General features: G+C 43.8%; 1 protein-coding gene across 1 annotated transcript in view; it reads right to left on the minus strand.

Moving 5' to 3' along the window:
* Nucleotides 1-19,870, minus strand: part of Syne1 (spectrin repeat containing nuclear envelope protein 1) — a 505,489-nt gene that overhangs the window by 167,922 nt on the left and 317,697 nt on the right. Inside the window, 12 exon segments of the mRNA XM_052169815.1 lie at nucleotides 565-705; nucleotides 1,974-2,168; nucleotides 7,942-8,070; nucleotides 8,072-8,118; nucleotides 9,804-9,990; nucleotides 10,716-10,838; nucleotides 10,994-11,179; nucleotides 14,872-15,009; nucleotides 16,298-16,480; nucleotides 17,008-17,160; nucleotides 17,925-18,077; nucleotides 18,417-18,582. Of these exon segments, the coding sequence (XP_052025775.1) occupies nucleotides 565-705; nucleotides 1,974-2,168; nucleotides 7,942-8,070; nucleotides 8,072-8,118; nucleotides 9,804-9,990; nucleotides 10,716-10,838; nucleotides 10,994-11,179; nucleotides 14,872-15,009; nucleotides 16,298-16,480; nucleotides 17,008-17,160; nucleotides 17,925-18,077; nucleotides 18,417-18,582 (1,801 nt within the window).

Consider the following 19,870-nt stretch of genomic DNA (forward strand, 5'->3'; position numbering starts at 1 on the left):
GCACCACTTAGAATATGTAACATTTAGTATAAGTTATAGGTTATATAGTTATTTGATAAAGTGCATCCCATAACAAGGCACATCTTCAGTTTATAGAAAGTAAAAGTCTAATATGAATCAAGGTTTACTATTTAAAGTAGGACCTGGTTAGTGTTAACACTGTCCCCCATGCATGCTAACTGAGCTATAGAATCATACTCCCGTGTTCTCCATTGGGATACAGTACCCCATGCCTATGATTGCTTTAGGAAGCCATAAGGCCTTAAAGGGACCTTCTTTGGGCTTTAATTTGCATGGTTGAATTTGTTTATATTGGGCTATAATTTTCATGAGCTAATTTTTGCTCACTTCCCCACCAGTAGCTCAGTAGAGGTGGCGACATATGTCACCCTCCACGACAACCATAATTTATATGACTATCACACTTAATGATATGGCCCCTGGACCCAAATTCAATGAAGCGGGGGGGGGGGGGGGCCTCATAGCCACAGACCAATGAGGGTGGCGAACGGAAGACTGTATCCACCAAGAGCTCACAGTGTGGGAAGGATGAGTGGGAGGTACCTGGGTAACAGACGCCTCCGTGTTAGCCACAGGTGATGGGGAGCGACAGGCAGGTGGAGAGGACATCTCACTGCTGGTGCCCTCCTCCCCAGACTCTTCAGTGACAGGTGACAGCAGAGTGTGACAGCGACCTGCAGTCATCTGCCACGCAGGATGCAGCCCGGAGGACATAAAAATCAGTTAGCTTTGTTAGCACAAAACCTCCACAGACGCAGCTCAGGACTTCAGTATCTAGCCAAGGTTGGCATGGCTGGCATTAGTTTACATTAACTCTGGGTTAGTATATAAAAGGATGACCGACGAGTGGTTGTGTTAATAGTGTTTCTAAAATAGACAGACCCGCGGCTGTATTTCACACCAAAAAATTTTATGTTGGTCAAAAGTGTCTCTTTTCATTGAGCGTATTTGTGGCTTAATAAAATAAGTAGGAAAACCATGTGCCAAACAGGGAAAGGGTCTATGAAATAAAACCTGGCCTATTGTGACATCTCAGGTTCCAAATATCCAAGAAAGTTAAATGCAACTAAACAGTATTTCTCAACCTGTGGGTCGTGACCCCTTTGGGAGTTGAACGACCCTTCCACAGGGTTCCCATATCAGACATCCTGTATATCAGGTATTTACATTACGATTCATAATGGTAGCAAAATTACAGTTATGAAGTAGCAATAAAATAAGTTTATGGCTGGAGGTCATCACAACATGAGGAACTGTATTAAAGGGCCACAGTGTTAGGAAGGTTAAGAACTGCTGATCTAAAGCCACATATGGCCACATGGTTTGGGAATATGTTACTTATTTCCTGAGGCATAGCATAAGTGAGGAAAAGATACATCACCAGAAGATACTATAGTTACCAAAACACTCAGTTGCAAAATGTATAGGGAAATAATGATACAAAAGGGAGATTAAATAGTCTCTTGGTCCCAAACTAAACTTTGAATTCTTAATTTCCTTATTTTTGTCATAATAGTTTTTCATATATATGTGATATATATCACAAATATTGGAATATATCACATATATTGGAATATATATGTATGTGTGTAGGTGTGTACATGTATATGTGTGTGTGTGTGTGTGTGTATGTCACAACTCTCATGTCCCTGTGGTGTAAAGGAATTATTTTCAAAATAAAACACAAAGTAGGTCAGTGTTATTGCAAAATTGCTCATGAATGAAGGGCAGCCCTTGAACTCTAAATCCAACATTAACAGTCCCAACTGCCACTGTTTACAGGGTTAAAGATTAGCCCTGGTCCCTGGGCAGTCAGTCACTACAAATGAAGGAACCGGCTCCTAAATTAGAATCTACAAGCTCTAGTCTCTAAAAAAGCATGACTGTGGCTCCTGGGCCACCACCAGCCAAGCTCCGGTCCAAAGAGTAACCGGGCCAGGCTTGATCCTTACCATGACTACGGAAGGGTGGGCCGAAGGCGTGGGGAGGAGCTCCTGGTCCAGGTCCTCCGTCCCTTCAGCCAGTCCCTCGACCTCTGTCACGGTCAGCAGCATAGTGGCGTGCTTGGCTTTCATCGTCAGCATCTTGCATTTGGAATTCAAAGAGTCGATCTGCTCCTGGTAGCCCTTGATTTTCTGCGCCAGCTCCTGAGGAAACATTTTCCCACTGTGTCAGCGCAGCATCAGAAGGAAACAGTAGTGGCGTTCATCTTCCTGCAGCCCGGAGCCAATGAGAGGCGGAGCCGAGCCTGGCGACGAGCAGAGGCGGTCTGCAGCTGCCGGCTGCCCTGCAGGCTGCAGCACCTCCAGCCCAGCCGAGCCAGACCACCTCGCAGCCGGGCCCAAGCCCAGACACGGAGCCTCAGCCAAGCCTGCGCTGGGAATGTGGGGCGTGCGGATTGGCTTTGAGCCCTGACTGGTGACCCTTAAGTTATTATGAACTTCCAGCATGAGGTGCTGGCAACTTTCTCCAAAATACCTGAAGCTGCTGAAATTTACCAGATGGTTCATGCCATGGAAATTAGGTCATGTGATGACTAAAGCAAAAAAAAAAAAAAAAAAAAAAAAAAAAAAGCAAGGCTCAGCTCTTATACTAACTACATCCAAAAGGTGGCAGTCACTTAGTAAGGCAGGGCAGGGTCACAAAGCAAACTGCTTGCTGGTTCCGGTGACCAAGACCTTTAGTTTTCTATAGAAAGAATACTATGTATGAAATCTATGATACCTTAATCCTTAATTTGTATGCCAACTGCCCTCCTAAATATAATACCCATCAGACACACCACACCTCAAGTGTTTTCTCATATTTCAAAGCAGAGCTCTGAATTGCTGTGCAAATAAAAGCTGTCTCATTTCATTTTGCTCTTGGAAAAAAAAAAAAGAAACATTATTTTGAGACTTGATTGAAACTTTTTGTCACTAAACTCTGGATGGCACACAGCTCCTCAAAGGGTTAATTACAGGTCAGTTCTAGGGGGTGTGGCAAGTCTAAATATCACAACTATACTTTCTTGCTTACCTTAGAAAGAAACCACTCCAACGATAAGATGCTGAAGCAATGCTTCCTTGCATCTTTAACAGACTGGAAAAATATGTATTGAGATAGTGACATAAGGACACAGAGGTTCCCTTCTTTCTTTTCCCTGTTGTTTGGGACAAGTCTGTTTGCCTGGCAAGCGGCCGGTTATGTGTATAGGACACTTTCTGTGACTGGGAACCAAGGTCCTAGGATAAAAGCTGCATCTGTCCTAAAGATGGCACAGGGTGGTTGATGAGAACTTCAGGGCTATGGCAGGATCAGGGACAAATTATTGTAGACTGTCTTCAGTGCCCTTAATACTCTGCCTGCCCTAACATCAAGGTTAGGGAAATCCTTTTGGGATGTATTGAGTTCTTCAATCACATCTGAGGGGTCCTGGCTTTTCTGTAAGCCACCTACCTGAGCTCACCCCCGAGGCACGTGAAATATGCCCTTAGTTAGGACTTTCTTCTGTTCTTTGTGTTCTATAGCTATAATGACATCATGAAGCCATTTCCTCGGGGTAACATGGTACTGAACAGCCATCTGAATCCATGCTCCTAGGCCGTTATCATTCGTATTTGGCACAATAGCTCTGTCTGCTATTCCCTTTGAGGGTAGACAGAGTCATGCTTTGTAGATTCATCTGGCCTTAAACTCACAATCTTTCTGTTTCAGTCCTAGTGCTGGGGTTATAGGCATGTGCTACTCTATCCAGCTAAACACTAACATTTTTAAATGAGAGCACGCATGCACCGAGATACACAGAAAGGCACACAGACGCATGCACGCACGCACGCGGACCACACATACACGCATGTACACACGCAGCAGGCTGCTACTGTTGGGTGCATGGCTTCTGCCCTCTCACTTGAACGTGAACGAGGGGTAGCAGTCCATCAGAATCTAACAGGCAGCTTGTCATCCAGATGGTAAGTAGTTCATACCAGGACTTACAAAAAATAACAAAAAAGCAAAAAACCAGAAGTCTAATTTATACTCTTCTGGCTGAAAATTACTAATTAAATCTAAGAGAGTTTTGTTTGCTCTTGTTTAAGGTATCTCCCCTTTAACAGTGAAACTGAGGGATCTCACACACTTCACAGAGTTAGACTTAGCCTTTGTTTACCCTGAGACCGAGGACAGGTGACGAGTTCCCATGGTGGGCCCTACACAGGCACTCTCATGTTCCTAGGAAACGCCCTTTTCCAAGGTGACAGTCTCAACTTTAGCATGTATACAAGTCATCTGTGATCTCTCTCTTTCTTTCTTTCTTTCTTTCTTTCTTTCTTTCTTCTTCTTTCTTTCTTTCTTTCTTTCTTTCTTTCTTTCTTTCTTTCTTTTTCATTGTTGTTGTTTTTGTTGTTTGAGACAGGATTTCTCTGTAAGCCCTGGCTGTCCTGTAGACCAGGCTGGACTCGAACTCAGAAATCCACCTGCCTCAGCCTCCCAAGTGCTGGATTAAAGGCGTGCGCCACTGCCACCCAGCTATTTGTGATCTTTGTTAAAAATGCAAATCTGATCACCACGGTCAGGACTTTCATCTACTTGATCAGTCATCTACACTCCACAGTCAGCCTATGCGGTAACGGCCTCCTTCTGTGAGAGCTGCCTGCCTCTCATGACTAAGGCAAATCCACTGGCTAAGATGGAACCCAGTAGATTAATTAGTTATCCCTTCTCAGAAAAAAAAATACATGCATATTTTAATTTGGGCTAGGCATTTCTATAAATGACAACACAGTGGATATGTCTGGGCCAATGTCCCCTTGAAAGAAAGCAGCCCTCTGGGCAGCCTTCCATCCACAGGAGCATGGCTTTTATGTCTGGTGGAAAGCTAAGAACACGGGTGTTCTTTCCTGTGCCTTCAAAGTAGGGTTTTGTTTCTGTTTTTTTTTTTTTTCAAATGAAATGTACCTCTTGAAATTTTTTTCAAAAAATAAAATGAGCACATCCCTTAAGAGTACAATTGTAACTATATCGGACTCTACTTAAAACTGAAATTCAGTAAGAGTAGTCAGAAAATACAGAAACAACCCGCATCCCGGCTTTTATGTTTTTACCACTCAAGTCACTGTCTCCTCTGGGCCACTTCCCCTCCTGTGTTTTTCTTTTCTGCACAATGACCTTCATGTGTGTCTACATCGTTGTTTATGTGAAACATCTTCTAAGCTACAGGATGAAGCCAACAGATGTTAACAGGGAGATAGGACCTTATGGAGAAACTGTGACAGGCTGAAGCAGGTCGCTATCTGAGTCTCCCAAGGACTCTACAAAGAGGTGGCTCTGAACCTTGCCTTAAAACTAATTCCTCTTTTGTTATGATGCCACACACATGTCTCTGTTACAGTGCAAAAAAAAATAGTCAATATTTGAATCCCAAATATTGAATTAACTAGCACTATATTTGGGAGCTTAAGAGGTTACTTTAAAAATAGCTGGTCTGTCTGTCTTCTTTCATTCCTTCCTTCTTTCTTTCTTTGTATTCTTTCTTTTTGGAAGCATATGATAGGTTGGTTGGGAGAACATTCACCTGCAATCCCAGCCATTGGAAGGCTTAGACAGAAGAGGCACAAGAATAGGGAGTTAGAGACTAGCCTGGGTTATATAGTGAGATCGTGCCCTCTCCCCAACCCTTCAAATCCAATCCTCATGGGGTTAAACAAGAGAGATGTAAATATTTTCAATCATTTTTAAAATATAAGCTTTGGTGATAGCTAATGTTACTCAGGACAAGTTACAAAAAATATCTGGATCATAATTTTAAAAAGTTATGAAAACAGTGTTCTGGATCTTATAAAGCAGGAATAAAATAATATATGACAAAACATAATATACTATGTAGACAGTGATTTCAGAAACTGCCCTTTCATTACCAGTTCATAAGAGACACAGCTAGCAGATGATGTCTATAGCGGTAGAGGCGAATGGAAGGAAGAGTATTGGCTTTGCAAACCATAGACGTGTACTATGCTGGTGTACTGTTTGAAGAAATTGTTTACTTATATGTGGAAAACAGACATGACTGTTTCTCTTCTATACTTCAAGGCACCATTTCAATCTCTTGAGAAGCTTACCCACTACATCGGGGCCAGGAAGATTAATCCTTAATGGTAAAAAAAAAAAAAAAAAAAAAAATTCAGATAGAAAGCAAACTGTAATGTCTGTCGTTGGCATAAAGGACTAAACAACCCTCTCTGTGTACCCACCACAATGTATGAGCTATGAGCCAGCGCCCAGGGGACAGTGAGTTGACCTAATAGAAAATGGCAGGCCAGGAACAGAATTGCTGCTAAATATCACTGGGCTTTGTCACTCTGGAGCTGTATGACCAGAGTCTCAGGAAGATGCCAGGTGATGCAGGAAAGACAAGGAGACACCTTTGAGGCAAAGAACCCTCTGATAACTCTAGATCTCAGTGAACAAGTCCAAGCAGTGGATGACAGGTGGGAGCACTTTTCCCTTTAACAGGAAGCCACCCTTTGTTTGTAAGAAGGCCAACACCACCATAAAGCAGTGGAACAAGGTTGTTTCTTACAAGGCTTTAGTAAACCAAGGATTAGACGATTCTCATGAATTAACTGTTTCATGCACTGATCTGTTTTCCATGCATGGGACACTCAGTGGGACAAGTCACAAACAGCACATAAATACTGCGGAATACAGGGGAAATACCTGTGTAACTGACTCAGCAAAAATCACCTTGAAACTACAGAGGACAGCTGAAGTGCTGTGTGTTGAAGTATCTCTTATTTGACTGATATAATTATCATTTTGGAGGCTTGCTGTCTCCCTCTGTTAACCTAGGCCTAGTCCTGGAAGCGTCTATATAATCTAATCTGGCCCAAGAATGGTTTCGGCCTCTGGGACTCACTGCTCATGACCCACACCCTTTCTTGTTCTTTCTGAACTCTTGCTGCTGGTTCAACTCAGCTGTTCTGGCTCAAACTCCTTTCCCAGCTGACTTGTTCAAATCTAGCTTTTTCTCTTGGCCTTTGAATTCTTCTGCTTTAGCACAAATGAACTCTAACAATCTTTTCTAATCTTCTGGCTCCTTCTCATTCTCTTGCTCATTCTGTCTTTATCCGTGTCCTAAGCTTGTTTCCTCTTCAAAACTCTCTGTAAAACTCTCCTGGTAAAAGTGCCTCCTCCTCCTCCTCCCTCTCTCTGCTGCTCTGCTCTCCTGCTCAACTCTACTGCTCTCCACAGACTCTGCTGTACTCCTGGACTATACCCTCTTCTCCTGTACTGTCTGTCTCTACCACATGTAGCTTCCCTTTCCTCTTTCTCATGAGAACTTGGAATGTCCCATTTTGAAATATTCCTTCTCTGATTTGTCACTTTTTCTGCCACTTGATTAGACATCACGTTCAAAACTGGATAGCTTCCTTTTACAAATGATATTTTACCTTCATTGTTTATGATTTAGGGTCAGTACTAAGGATATGTCTCTATTCCAGCCGGAGGGATTTAAGGTGTGCGCTAAGGGCTGAGCCACACCCTAACTCAAAACAGGTTCAAACATCCTGTATCAGCTGTACAAGACTCAAGCAGAGCCCTCACAGGGCTGGCAGTTCTTCTCTTCCAGTCACTAAACCTGTAGTTTTCAACCTGTGGGGCTCTGCCATTTTGAGACCCTTTCACGGGGGTTACCTAAGACCATCTAAAACCACAGATGTTTATGTCACGATATGTAACAGTACGCAGATATTTACTTCATGATTCTTAACAGTAACAAAATTACAGTTATGAAGTAGCAGCGAAAATAATTTTATGGTGGGGTGAGGGGTCACCACAAGAATCAGAACTGTATTAAAAGTATCACAGGTTGAAAAGCCACTGCTCTAAATGAAACCAGTTTCCAGTGGTCAGCGACTTGCTCTGCCTGCCCTTGCGTCTCACCTCATGCTGAGAGATCTGTGCCTGGAGCTCCTGGATGTTGCTGGTGGCCATGGGTTTGTCCTCGATCTCTCTGTGAGCCTCTTCTATCAGCTGCTGAAGATGCTTCATTTCCTGCTTGTACTGTTCATAACTGCACTACAGCCTCCTTTGGGGGGAAAATGGAGAATATGTTTCTTTCTATCAGTCACTGGGCGGGCGCGCTCTCCCACTAATGTTACCATTCTTTTTCCCCATGTCCAAAAAGTCAAAGAGAGATTGGTATAAGTCCTTCAGATGGTGCATAATTAACAACTTTCACTCAGATGCATTGCTTTATCTTTTTGAGTGATTATAATAAAATTATTAATGGGATCAAAATAGGTGAGCAGTTAGGATCCTCTCTGCTCTGCCTACATAAGACTGTCCTGAAGATGAGCTGGCAGGACAAAAGACTTCCTTCTCTCTGTACAAGAGACACTGACTGAAGAGTTGGGCAAATGCCTCAGCTGGTGAAGTTCCCATCATACAAGCTTAAGGATCTGAACTCAAATTCCAAATACTAAAGCAAAAAGCCACATCTGTAGCCAGCATTGGAAGGTGAGGGATCAGGGACAAGGAGGTTGCCTAGATCTTAAGCAAATCTACTAGTTCTGGGTCCAATGAAAGACTCTGTCTCAAAAAAATAGAGGGCTATGGAGGAAGACATGTGCTGTTGACCTCAGCCTTCACATACATGTACATGAACGTACATACATGAACGCATATACATGTACATGAACCCTCATACACGTTGTGGTGGTTTGAATTTGCTTGGCCCAGGGAGTGGCACTGTGGGAAGCGTGGCCTTGTTGGAGTAGGCATGGCCTTGTAGGAGTAGGCGTGGCCTTGTTGGAGGAAGTGTGTCACTGTGGGTGTGGGATTTGGGACCCTTCTCCTATCTGCATGGGAGATAGTCTTCTCCAGTTTTCCTTCAGAACTAGATGTAGAACTCTCACCTCCTCCAACTCCATATCTGCCTGCCAAGCTCCCACTTTGATGGTAATGGACTGAACCTCTGAACCTATAAGCCAGCCCCAATTAAATGTTGTCCTTATAAGAGTTGCCTTGGTCATGGTGTCTGTTCATAGCAGTAAACACTAAGACACATGTACACACCCATACTATTATGTACATGTACCACACACTAAAATGCAAAGCAAATCTCAAAACAATGTTGAATAACAAGACACCAGCCAAGAATTCCAGTCCCAGATAATACTAATTAAGCACGGGTCTGTAGCCTCAGGGCTCTGATGCTTAACAAATAACAAGGTAATGAATGATCAAAGGTGGTTGATCACATGAGCAACCCTGGTTTTATAAGATATAACTATTCATAAAGCAGGGGAATACTTCTTAAAAGGAGAGATATAGTCAGTAGCATTATTTCTTCACGGAAATTATTTTTCTCTTCTTACCTCAAAAGAGCTGTACTTGGATGTCCTTCATCCAGAAAATACACAAATTGAATAAAATATGAAAGCTGTTGCATAATATAGAATAGCAAACCCATATTACCAGGATCTAGATTCTTTTCAGGTACATATATGACCACATACAAAACTGATGTATATAAGTCATTCATTTTAAAAAAAAATTACCAAAAGATAATTTTCATTAAAAGGTAATTTTTAGAGGATCTTTCCTAGGTCCTGTGTGGATGATGCATATAATAGAGTCTTAATCTCTTGATTTTATATAACAACAACAGACTGTCAAAATTTAGCACTCTGGGTGTTTTGATGACTGGGCCCACACAATGCTAAGAAAAGCAGCCCATGACTCATGTGCACTTGCTCTGCCAGCGTGGGCCCCATTGGCTGAAACCTGAGGCACAGTTGCACCTGCCTGCATGATGTTGTACTGCTGGATGGCCGTGTGCTGCAGCTGACTGGCTTCCTCCTGCAGCCGCAGGGCAGCGTGGCACAGGGGCAAGCTGGCGACCACGTCCTCGGGGATCCGGAGAGCACTCTGGCAACGCTGCACGGCTTGCACCTTTGGCTTCAGTGACTCCATCTCAGACAGCAGATGCTGAAAGCGACCATGTCACAGTGTAAGCCCAAGAGGCATTTCCTGAATCGTAGCTACTGAGTTAATATGGGCCAACAAGGCTTGCAAGGAAGATAGGTTTTAAACAAAGAATCCATGTTAAGACTATCACTGGGCTTAGAAAACATTTTTCTTGCTGCTATTTTTAAAATGTAGACCCCTCCACCCCATTCATCCTAAAGTATTAGAGTGCATCTGTGTTCATGTGTGTGGGTAAATGCACATGCATGTGCCTTTGAGTTCCTATTGGCAAGTGCATAATGAGGACTGAACATACATTTGTGCGTGTGTAAAGAGGTCAGAAGACAGCAAACTCACCTACAATTATTCATGAGATGGGTTACATTTTTTAATTTTAAGACATGATCTTTCACTGGACCAGAGCTTGCCAAGTAGCGTAGGCTGGGCAGCCAGTGAGCCCCAGGTATGCACCAATTTCATTCTCCTCTGCACCAAGATTTTAAGCACATGACATCCTGTCTAGTTTTGTTGTTTTCTGATACAGGATCTCACTAGGTAGGTCTAGCTGGCCTTGAACTCATGTAGCACTGGGTGGTCTCTTCTGCCTCCTGTTCCCTCCTAAGTCTTAGGACTGGCCACACCCAGGTTTTTAATGTGGGTTCTTGGGATCCAGTCCTGTGATTGTAAAGCAGCCTCTTTGATACCTGAGCCGTCTCCCCAGCCCATCCTGAATTCTCTTTGCCTACCTGTCGATGGGACAGCTGCTCCTTGAGACTAAGGCGCCCCACTTCGGGAGAAGTCAGAATTGTCTGGGCTTGTTCCAAAGCCGCCTGCAAGTTTCTTAGCTCTCCTTCAAACTTTTTCATGTCCTGGAGAACAAACCCCAGTGACCATCAGTACATTTAAGGATCAAAGTCATAGCTGAAGAACTGCCTCATATTCAAGAGACTCTCTCATCACGGGTGAACACTTTCTCTCTGGGACAGCATGCCAGGTTGTTTTGTTTTGTTTTGTTTTGTTTTACCTTGGCTGCATCTTGGAGGCTCTGCAAACGAACTCTGATAGCCTGCCGTAACTCCTCTGTCTCCCGTCCAAACTGTGTCACTTGCTGTGATAACTTTCCCGTGCAGTACACATTGGCAAGGTATTGCACTTTCTCAGCCATTGCTTCCAGGTCGCTGTCAATTTCATCAGATTCTTCTAACAGTGTCTAGAGGGAAGTATTCGTAGTTGTGAAACAGAGAGGGGGGGATACGGATATGTATAGAGGCGTATAAAGACCCAAACAGACTAGGAACAGATCAAGAACTATGAGCACAGTACAACGTTTGGCCCTCTTACTCCTATGAGCCCACTCACAGGCTATACATTGCCATCCCCACTTCACAGACAACAAAGTCCAGAAACCTTAATAGCTTGCCAAGGCCAGTTGCTTGAGAATATGGGACTTGAGGATTCATGCTCTCTCATACGCAGGCTGCCTCGCCACGTGGTGGGACATGGAGATATCAGCCAGCGGCTGTGATGTTTGGGCACACTGTGTGTCTTGATCACATCTCTTGTCTGGGCCTGCCTTGTCCCACATTCGCACTAAAGAAGGCGCCTATTCAGAGCTTAGGTTATACGACTAAGATCTGAGTGTTGTAAGATGCAAAGAGAGGCCCAAGCATTGCAGATGAAAACCTTCGCTTACTTGTTCTAAGTAAGCCCTCATCACTCAGCCCATACTGCCTGCTGGGACTAACAGCAGTAGGACAGACAGACAGACAACACACATATACTGGCACATGCATGGGAATATGGAGAAGAGAATGAAAGGGCAGCCACATAGTAAGGGGTGACTCAACCCAGACGGGGAACAACTTGCTGGCAGGTTGAGATACGGGTCCTATGGGGTTCAAGAAAGATAGCAGCGCATTAACAGAGGAGGAAGGGAAGGCACCTGTACTGAGAGACGGTGTACGCAGGGCACAGAGGTCAAGAGACCACAGAATGTGTCGTGGTAGACACACGAAGGATATAAAAGACAGGGATGCTTTACTCTATAAATTGGGTTATTTTCAGATAAGAAAGGCATTCTTCTTTTCACTGAGAATATAATATATATAAACATAAGAAAAATACTCTATTATAGCATGTCCTAGGCAGCGCTGTCCAACCTCGTGACACAAGGCTGTCACTGACAAGTATGTTCATAGCTACCCTGGGATGTGTGTAGACTGTGGGCTACAGATTGTAGATGCCTGAAAGGAAAACTGTAAGACGTCATTGCTAGCAAGCACATATGGGCAGTTTTAGGCAGTTAAGAACATAACATGTCTCCTGATTTCTCTCTCTTTTTCACCGGGCGTTATCTATCGGAGGGCGCACCCAGGCAGCTTTGCCTCTGGGTGGAAAAGTGGGGACCCTCTAAGATGAGTTCCCTCCTGGACTAGCTGAGTGGCCTAAGGGTGCTTGCTTGGGTTAAAGATGCAGTCAATCCATGCAGTTGCCCGAGTCATGAACACTAATGTCAACCACACCACACGTAGGATTGTCTGATCTAGGCTTCATTGTCCCTCTTCAAGAGGAGGCCTGTCCGTCTCTGCTGCAGTGTAGAAGCTACCTCCTCTGCTCCAGCTTACCACTGCTCGGTTGGCTTTCAGAAACTACAGTGAAAATCGTCATGACTCTTTTTTCCCTAAAACTTGTATTATGCTCCACCACTATGTGCAAATATCTTAGAAAAGCATAATCCAACATTTAAATTTTCTTTATAATTCCATCGCACTGCTGTCGGGAAGGCTTAGCAGGTCAACAGGCTTGCTGGGCAAGCCAGATGACCTGAGTCTGATACCACAGCCCCACAGTGGGACAGAACTGATCCTTCCTGAAGGTTGTATTCTGACTGTTACATGTGTGTGTGCTGGAATTCTCCCTTTCCCTCTCCCTCCCTCCCTTCCTTTCCCCCCTCCTTCCTCTCTCTCACACATACACAATAAACAAGCAAATAAATAAATAAATAATAAAATCCCCCTACAGTTACTAATATCACATTAAATATTTTCTACATTTTGGATTACAGCCCCAGTTAAGGAATACAAAATAAAATGAACAGGAAGTAAAATACCAGCTTATATTAAGGTAATTGCTTTTCAAATGATTTTGTTGAATTATCAACTGCTTTTAAAAAAAAAAAATAAAAAGGTATTGTGACAGTTAAACTTTCCTTTATCTTTTCTGTTTTTATAACTGCATCTTTAGAGCCCTAGAAGTGAGTTGTACTTCCATTGATTACCAACTAGTTTGTAAAGGAAGTCTAGTCTGTGAGCTTCCAAACATATTACACAGCAAAGGACTCCAGCTCTCTGAGAGGTACGGATGTCTGTATCTGGGAGGAGTGTACGTGACTGGGTGTCTGGGAAGTGGAGGGGAGATAATAGGAACTGGAATTCGAGCCATGGAAACATTCCAGGAGGAAACAATATCCAGAACCACCTCAGAGAGCAGGAAAGAAGAAGCTAAAAGATAACTCCTATGGGAGACTAAGAATACCTGACACTACCCATATAAACTAAGTAAAAGCCAGCCTGTATTTTGTGGCAAGATCTGTTAGAAACGTGCATTTAAGTCAACTGTAACTTACTAGAAGGATGAGATAATTTCCGGAGTATGGCCAAAAGAAAAAGGAGTATTTTTTTTGTCTCCTGAGTTCATAGGAAATGAAGTAATGCGTCCTCCGGGTATGGATATAGAATCTGCTCTTGGCCGCTCTGACCTTCTGAGTAAGCCACATGACTCAGCCCTGGCTGTGGCCCAGAGGAAGCAGGACCAGCCTGGAGCACCCGCCTGGAGCACCAGCGTGTACCCTGGAAGTGCTGGATGTTTGCTCCCGGCAATCAACATAGGGATATTAGTGGGCATTCCCTTGCTACTGGTGAGAAGGCAGAACAGAGAGACCAAGTACTTTGTTCCAGGTCACAGAGTACCAGTTGGTAGAGTTTGTTTCCCCTCCCCCTTCGAGTGTGATTGTCTAATCTGTCTGTGCTTCTCTGCATATTTTATCTTTTCCTATGAAAGAATTTCCTGCATTTCCCAAAGAAGGTTCTACAATAAAAGCAGCAACAACACCACAAAAATCACAAAGCACCACAGGGGTGGGGAGGAATGTTTTCCCGTTCAGGGAAAGGGAGATATAAAGAAAACAGAGGATATAAAGAAAACTGTAGCCGGGCAGTGGTAGCACACACCTGTAATCCCAGCACTCTGGGAGGCAGAGGCAGGCAGATTTCTGAGTTCGAGGCCAGCCTGGTCTACAGAGTGAGTTCCAGGACAGCCAGGGCCATACAGAGAAACCCTGTCTCAAAAAAGCCAAATCAAAAAAAAAAACAAAAAACAAAAAACAAAAAACAAAAAACAAAAACAAAACAAAACAAAAAAAACCCAAAAAAACCAAAACAAAAAACCAGAAAGAAAACTGTATATTTATATACAGTCTCATGAACTCTCTTCCTTATCTACTTTTGATCAAATTAGAATAGCAAGTCAGTCTCTTGCGCTCTCTCTCTCTCTCTGTCTCTCTCTCTCTCCCTTCCCCTCTCTCTCCCTCCCCCTTCTCTCTCCCCCTCTCTCCCTCTCTCTTTAAGTGCACATATTTATTTAGAGGGGAGCACATCCGAGCCACAGTGCCCAGGGAGGGGTCAGAGGACAACTTTCAGGCGTCAATTCTCTCTTTCCACCATGTAGGCCCTGGGAATCAAACTCTGCTTACCGCCAGATTTGGTGACCCCCTTTCCCTGCTGACTCATCTGGATGGTCCCCAAGCATTCTTCCTCTCGGATATTTTCCAAAATTGTGTGCTGCTCTAACGCAGTCAGACTGACTGTTTTTACTCTTAACTTTGCTTTTTCCCCTGAAATTTACCTGGTGCAAGATGTACTGTTCTCGGAGCTGGCTTGCTGAATTCCAGGCGATGTTTCCATGCACTAAGATGTTAGCTTTCTCCATCCATTTCCGAACAGATTCAAGCATTTCATTGTACTCTTCCAAGTGGGATATCGCCTGAAAGAGTCATTAACATTCAGGTGGATGAAAATCCTGTCTTGTCAGTGGGAAATTGAACCCTATTCTGTGCTTTTGGAAACAACTATCCCAGAGGCTGCCACTTATAACTGTGATATTAAAAGGGACCCTGGAAAGTCACTTGCCTATGGGAAATTCGTCAAGGATTTCCCAATGACTTGGGGTAAAAACCCAAGTCTGTGATATGCCTGAGTTATTTCTCTTTTCCTGACTGTTCATTCTTGTCTGATTCTCCTTATCCCTTCTGTCCACTCTCCTTGTCCCCACTGGGCAAGGCCGGGATTTAATCACGCAAGCTCTCAGCACCGCGAGTCACAACCACCGCTTCCGAAGGTGGGCCCAGAAGGCAGTACCATGCCTGTCAGTTTTCCCAGTCCCTGGGAGATAGAGACAGGAGGATCGGGAGGTCAAGGTCCTCACCGGCTATACCGAGTGAGTGTGAGGCCTGCTTAGGCTATATGAAAAAAAAAAAAAAAAGGAAAGGAAATGCTGAAGTACTCATTTCAACTTTAACCTGATTGCAAAATTAATGCTTGGTAGAGCTGTAAAGGCCAATCTATAATCAAAAATTGAGATGATGTATATGGGTAGGCATGTAACCACTAACCCCCAACATTACCCTCTCCCCCCCAAAAACTAACAGCCTAGACAGGAGGAAGAGAACTCTAAAACTGTAGTAGGATGGCTATGTTGTTCTCCACAGTTGATGATTTATAGTGGGGGAGGGAGGACTCAGTTTTCTCTAAGGGGCTTGGCCACTGAGAGTTTGACCTTGCTCCATACAGGCAACACAATTTGGACTTGTTTGTTTTGTTCTTATTTTTCTTCTTTTTTGGGGGGGGGGGGTTAAAAGGATGGGGAGCAGACCAGAAGGTTAACATGATGGGTTACAGGATGTGAAATTTAGAAGTAATAAAAATATGTTGGAAAAATATTTGAATCTGTCTTAAATTGATTTTCTAAAACTCATTTATGGATGGGTATTGGCTTTGCTTTGTTTTGTTTTGTTTTTTACAATCACATCTCCAGTTTACTAAGTTTATACAGCCAAGCCTATTCATCTGAAACTCTGTCAAGGTATAATATGGTTTGTTATGAAACAGATACAGGTTTATAGGTAAATCACAGAAACACTGTAAAACAATAAGCTAGAGCAAAACTTCATCCGCCATTGTTAGCCCCATCTTCTTGTTTATTTAAAGAGAAATGGTTACAATGACCGCCTTAAAGCGTTCCGGGTCTGTGCCTGGGGCACACACCTACCTACCTGGTTGAGTTTGGACAGCCGGTTCTCAGCCTGCCTGATGGTTTGCTGGTGGAGCTCAGTCAGCTTGCCTATCTTCTTGGCCAGCGGCTTGCCCAGCTGACCGTGCTGTTCCGAGAATGTCTGTACAGCAGCATCCAACTCCATTAACTTGGAATTGCAGCCGTCTAACTCCTCCCCCAGCACCTGTACAGTCATCGGCACAAAATAAGAAAAGATTACAGACGATGCTTTCCCAGGGTTATCGAAGATCAGAAGGATTATACTTTAGATGGTTTACATTAAAGGTAAAGATGGTAAACAACCATGTAACCCCCCAGCTTTAGCCCGTTCCATTTCTTGGGTCAGAGAGCAGCAGGAGGGGTGTGTTGAGCCTCCTATCCGTTTCCCCATGAAAGGACTGGTTTTTCCTTCTGCCCTACCCAATGCATATGAGCCGTTTAGCTCACAGACAGGGTGCAAGCAAACAGGTTCCGCAACCCTTGAAATGTATAGATTGGTACTTCTAGATAATCCTGAATCACTACTGCTCATACACGTGTATCTATTAATATATTTCTATTACAATAAGACATTGCATGAATGGACTGGTGTTGTTATCCTGGTTTTAGGGGGCTGCTCAGAACCCTACGTAAGCAGATAACGTGGATACAGCAGCCGTCTATCCTGCAGCCAGAGGCGCCCCTTGCTTTCCATGCCTCCCTCATCCTTACCTTGTGCTCAGCCTTAGCTTGAACTAGATCGTCCGTTTTGGCTTTCAGCTTTGTTAGGATAGTTGTGAGATCTTTGGCAACCTTCTGAATCTGGAGGCCAAACTCCTGGCTCATGACCTTGCCCCGCTCAATTTCTTGTACCTTCTCTTGGATCTAAATGATCAAGGGAAAATGAGAGTTGAAATCTGATGAGAGATATTAAAACTCTCCAAAGACGCTGACTAGTCACTTAGTAGGGGGCCAGCACTGCGCTGACACCGAGGGGCTTCATGAAAGTGGGTGGAGGGGTTGCAGAGTCAGGGTTCAAAAGTCCTTGAAAAGCTGTGAGGACCAGAGTTTGGATCTCGGAATCCAGGTAGTGAGCTGGGTGTTCTGCACATGTCTGTAACCCATTTCGTGGGGTACAGGGACAGGAGGATTGCTGAGACTGCTGATTTCCACCCTGAAGGAGACAGCAAGATCCCTGCATTCAGGAAGAGACCCTGCCTCAAAAGGACAGATGGGGAATGATAAAGGCGCAGTCCACCTCCATGTGTGCACAGGCACACATATGCGCGTGTGTGCGCGCACGTGCTCATACACACATGTGCAGAGGAATAAATAGATAAAGAGTTTTAGAGGACACAGGTATAAAGCTTTGAGGCTGATTTACTGTCAGTAGCTCCGCGCATTGACTGTGTTCCTTCTGGTGTTCCAGCAAGAAAAGAATCAATGTCTGTTCTCTGAGTCATTCATTAAATATTTACAAATGTCGGTTAGCGTTCCCCTGTAGACAGTGATCCTGGTTGTCTGCTCACTCGCTGATCCTGTCTGTGACACACAAACTCTTTGCAGCCTTTCTGTTCTTGATTCATATTCATTCATATCCTCTCTCTCTCCCTCCCTCCCTCTCCTCCCCCCTCTCTTTCTAAGTTTACCTGATCATGGATCTTCAGGTCTAATGCAACTTCAGCTAGCTGAAGGGAGATTTCAGATGGTAAGATTGTGTAGAGACCCAAGTACTTATTCTTCTGTTCTTCTGCGATTTTCTCAATGGTCTCTCGGTGGCTGATGGCTTCAGCTAGGAGGCTCTGAGGAAGGCAAGCAAGATAAAAAAAGTCTAGGTGCCTGATAAGGAACTTTTTTTTATATAGATCTAGAGATAAAGCTATTGATTTTCCATCAGTTACGATTAAAGGTAAAATTACAGAAAAATCTTGCAAGGGAAATGAACTTCAGTATGTCCCCTTTCATCAGGCAGATGATCCTTTAGAGGAATAATATACATTATACCTTGTATACACTTTGCATATACCATGTGTATCTAATGCGTGCCTAAAAATTCTAATTCACAATTCATTAAGGGTGCACAAGAGTAACCAAAGCAAAGGCAATATTGTGACAGAGAGAGAGGGAGGAGACTCCTGTACCTTCAGTTCTTCTAGTTGTGTGTCGATCTCCATTGTTGGATTCCCTAAGTAGTCCTTTGTTTCTTGAACCCAAGACTTCACAGAATTAATGCGAGTCTCCACTGCTTCCCGTTCTTGGAGCTCGTGCTTCACCAGTTTGCCATGAGTCTTCACTTTCTCCTGCATGCTTCAAACATACCAGTGAGAGAAAGCAGAAATGAAACAGAAGGAACGCTCCCGGGCGTGACACAGCTTTATCATAGGACATAGTAACGGGGAAATCTAGTATGTTTTTTGGGCAGGTGAAGTTACTTCCAGTTCTCTTGGCAGTGACACCAAGGTTCAGTCCAAGTGTAGCAGAAGAATTGCATCATGGGAGGTGAATAATTTAGCCCTGGAAATTTGAGAGTTGTCTTTGCTCCCTGCCACTTTGTGGCTAGTTATTTCCCTGTGCAGAAAACCTAGATTGCTAGATTCTTGCCCCGATCTTTGCAATCTGCTAAGTGTTTGCTGTGCCACCACCACGTGTCACTGGAACGTGTCACTGGAATGTGTGTGGCTGCAAGAAGCCAGCCTTTAGTGAAAGAATCGAGCTTTGGACATGTCACCATGATTAATGTCAGTGTCATGACTGATCTGAATAAGTGGATTAAAAGGCTTTTTGATATGCGATATCAGATTACCCTAACATCATTATTAACTAAGAGGGGTGAGTATAGATTTGTATAAGGTAATGTTATATAGTAGAGGAATTAGATTGTTTAAAGACATGCTCCCCTGTGGCCCAAGAAGTGAATCAAGCCAGTTCTCAATCATCAAGGTGAACTTTCTTGTAGATTCTCTATCAATGAAGGAACTTAACTGCCTGGATTTCTGTGTCATTCTTAGTTCAACCAACCTTTTAAATACTGCTCAGTTGCTGGAGGTCTTTCTCTAACCTAGGGACATACTACATAGCCAGGCTGGCTTCAGACTCTTGATTCTCCTGCCTCAGCCTTATGGGTGTTAGGATGAGAAGTGTGTGTCACTGTGCCTGGACGTTCTTAACTATTGAGTCCACTCCCCCAGCACCCAAGAAATTTCTAAACTTTTTATATGTCATTCTACCACAATGTCATGAAAACCCACTTTGTCTCCAGATGCAGAAGAGATACCTTCTTTGCCATTCCTCCTAGACTGGTTGTCTCTGCTTAGAGTCAATTAGAGTGAGTGGTGATTTATCTTTATTGACCGGGTTTATAGTCACGTGGGAAACATGCTTATGAGCAAGTTTGTAAGGGTGTTTTCAGAGATGCTTAACTGAACGTGGAAGTCCTCTCCTAAATGTGGATGGCATCCCACAGGGTCCCAGAGTGAATTAAAAGGTAAACAAGGATCTCTGACACCAGTCCCCCTCCCCAATCATTGCAGGTCTAGCTTGGAGCATCTCCACTGAGCCTTGGTATTGGAAACTTGCAGCATAGCTGGCAATCAGG

The sequence above is a fragment of the Apodemus sylvaticus genome, chromosome 23 (assembly GCF_947179515.1).
Source record: "Apodemus sylvaticus chromosome 23, mApoSyl1.1, whole genome shotgun sequence".
Lineage (NCBI taxonomy): Eukaryota > Metazoa > Chordata > Mammalia > Rodentia > Muridae > Apodemus > Apodemus sylvaticus.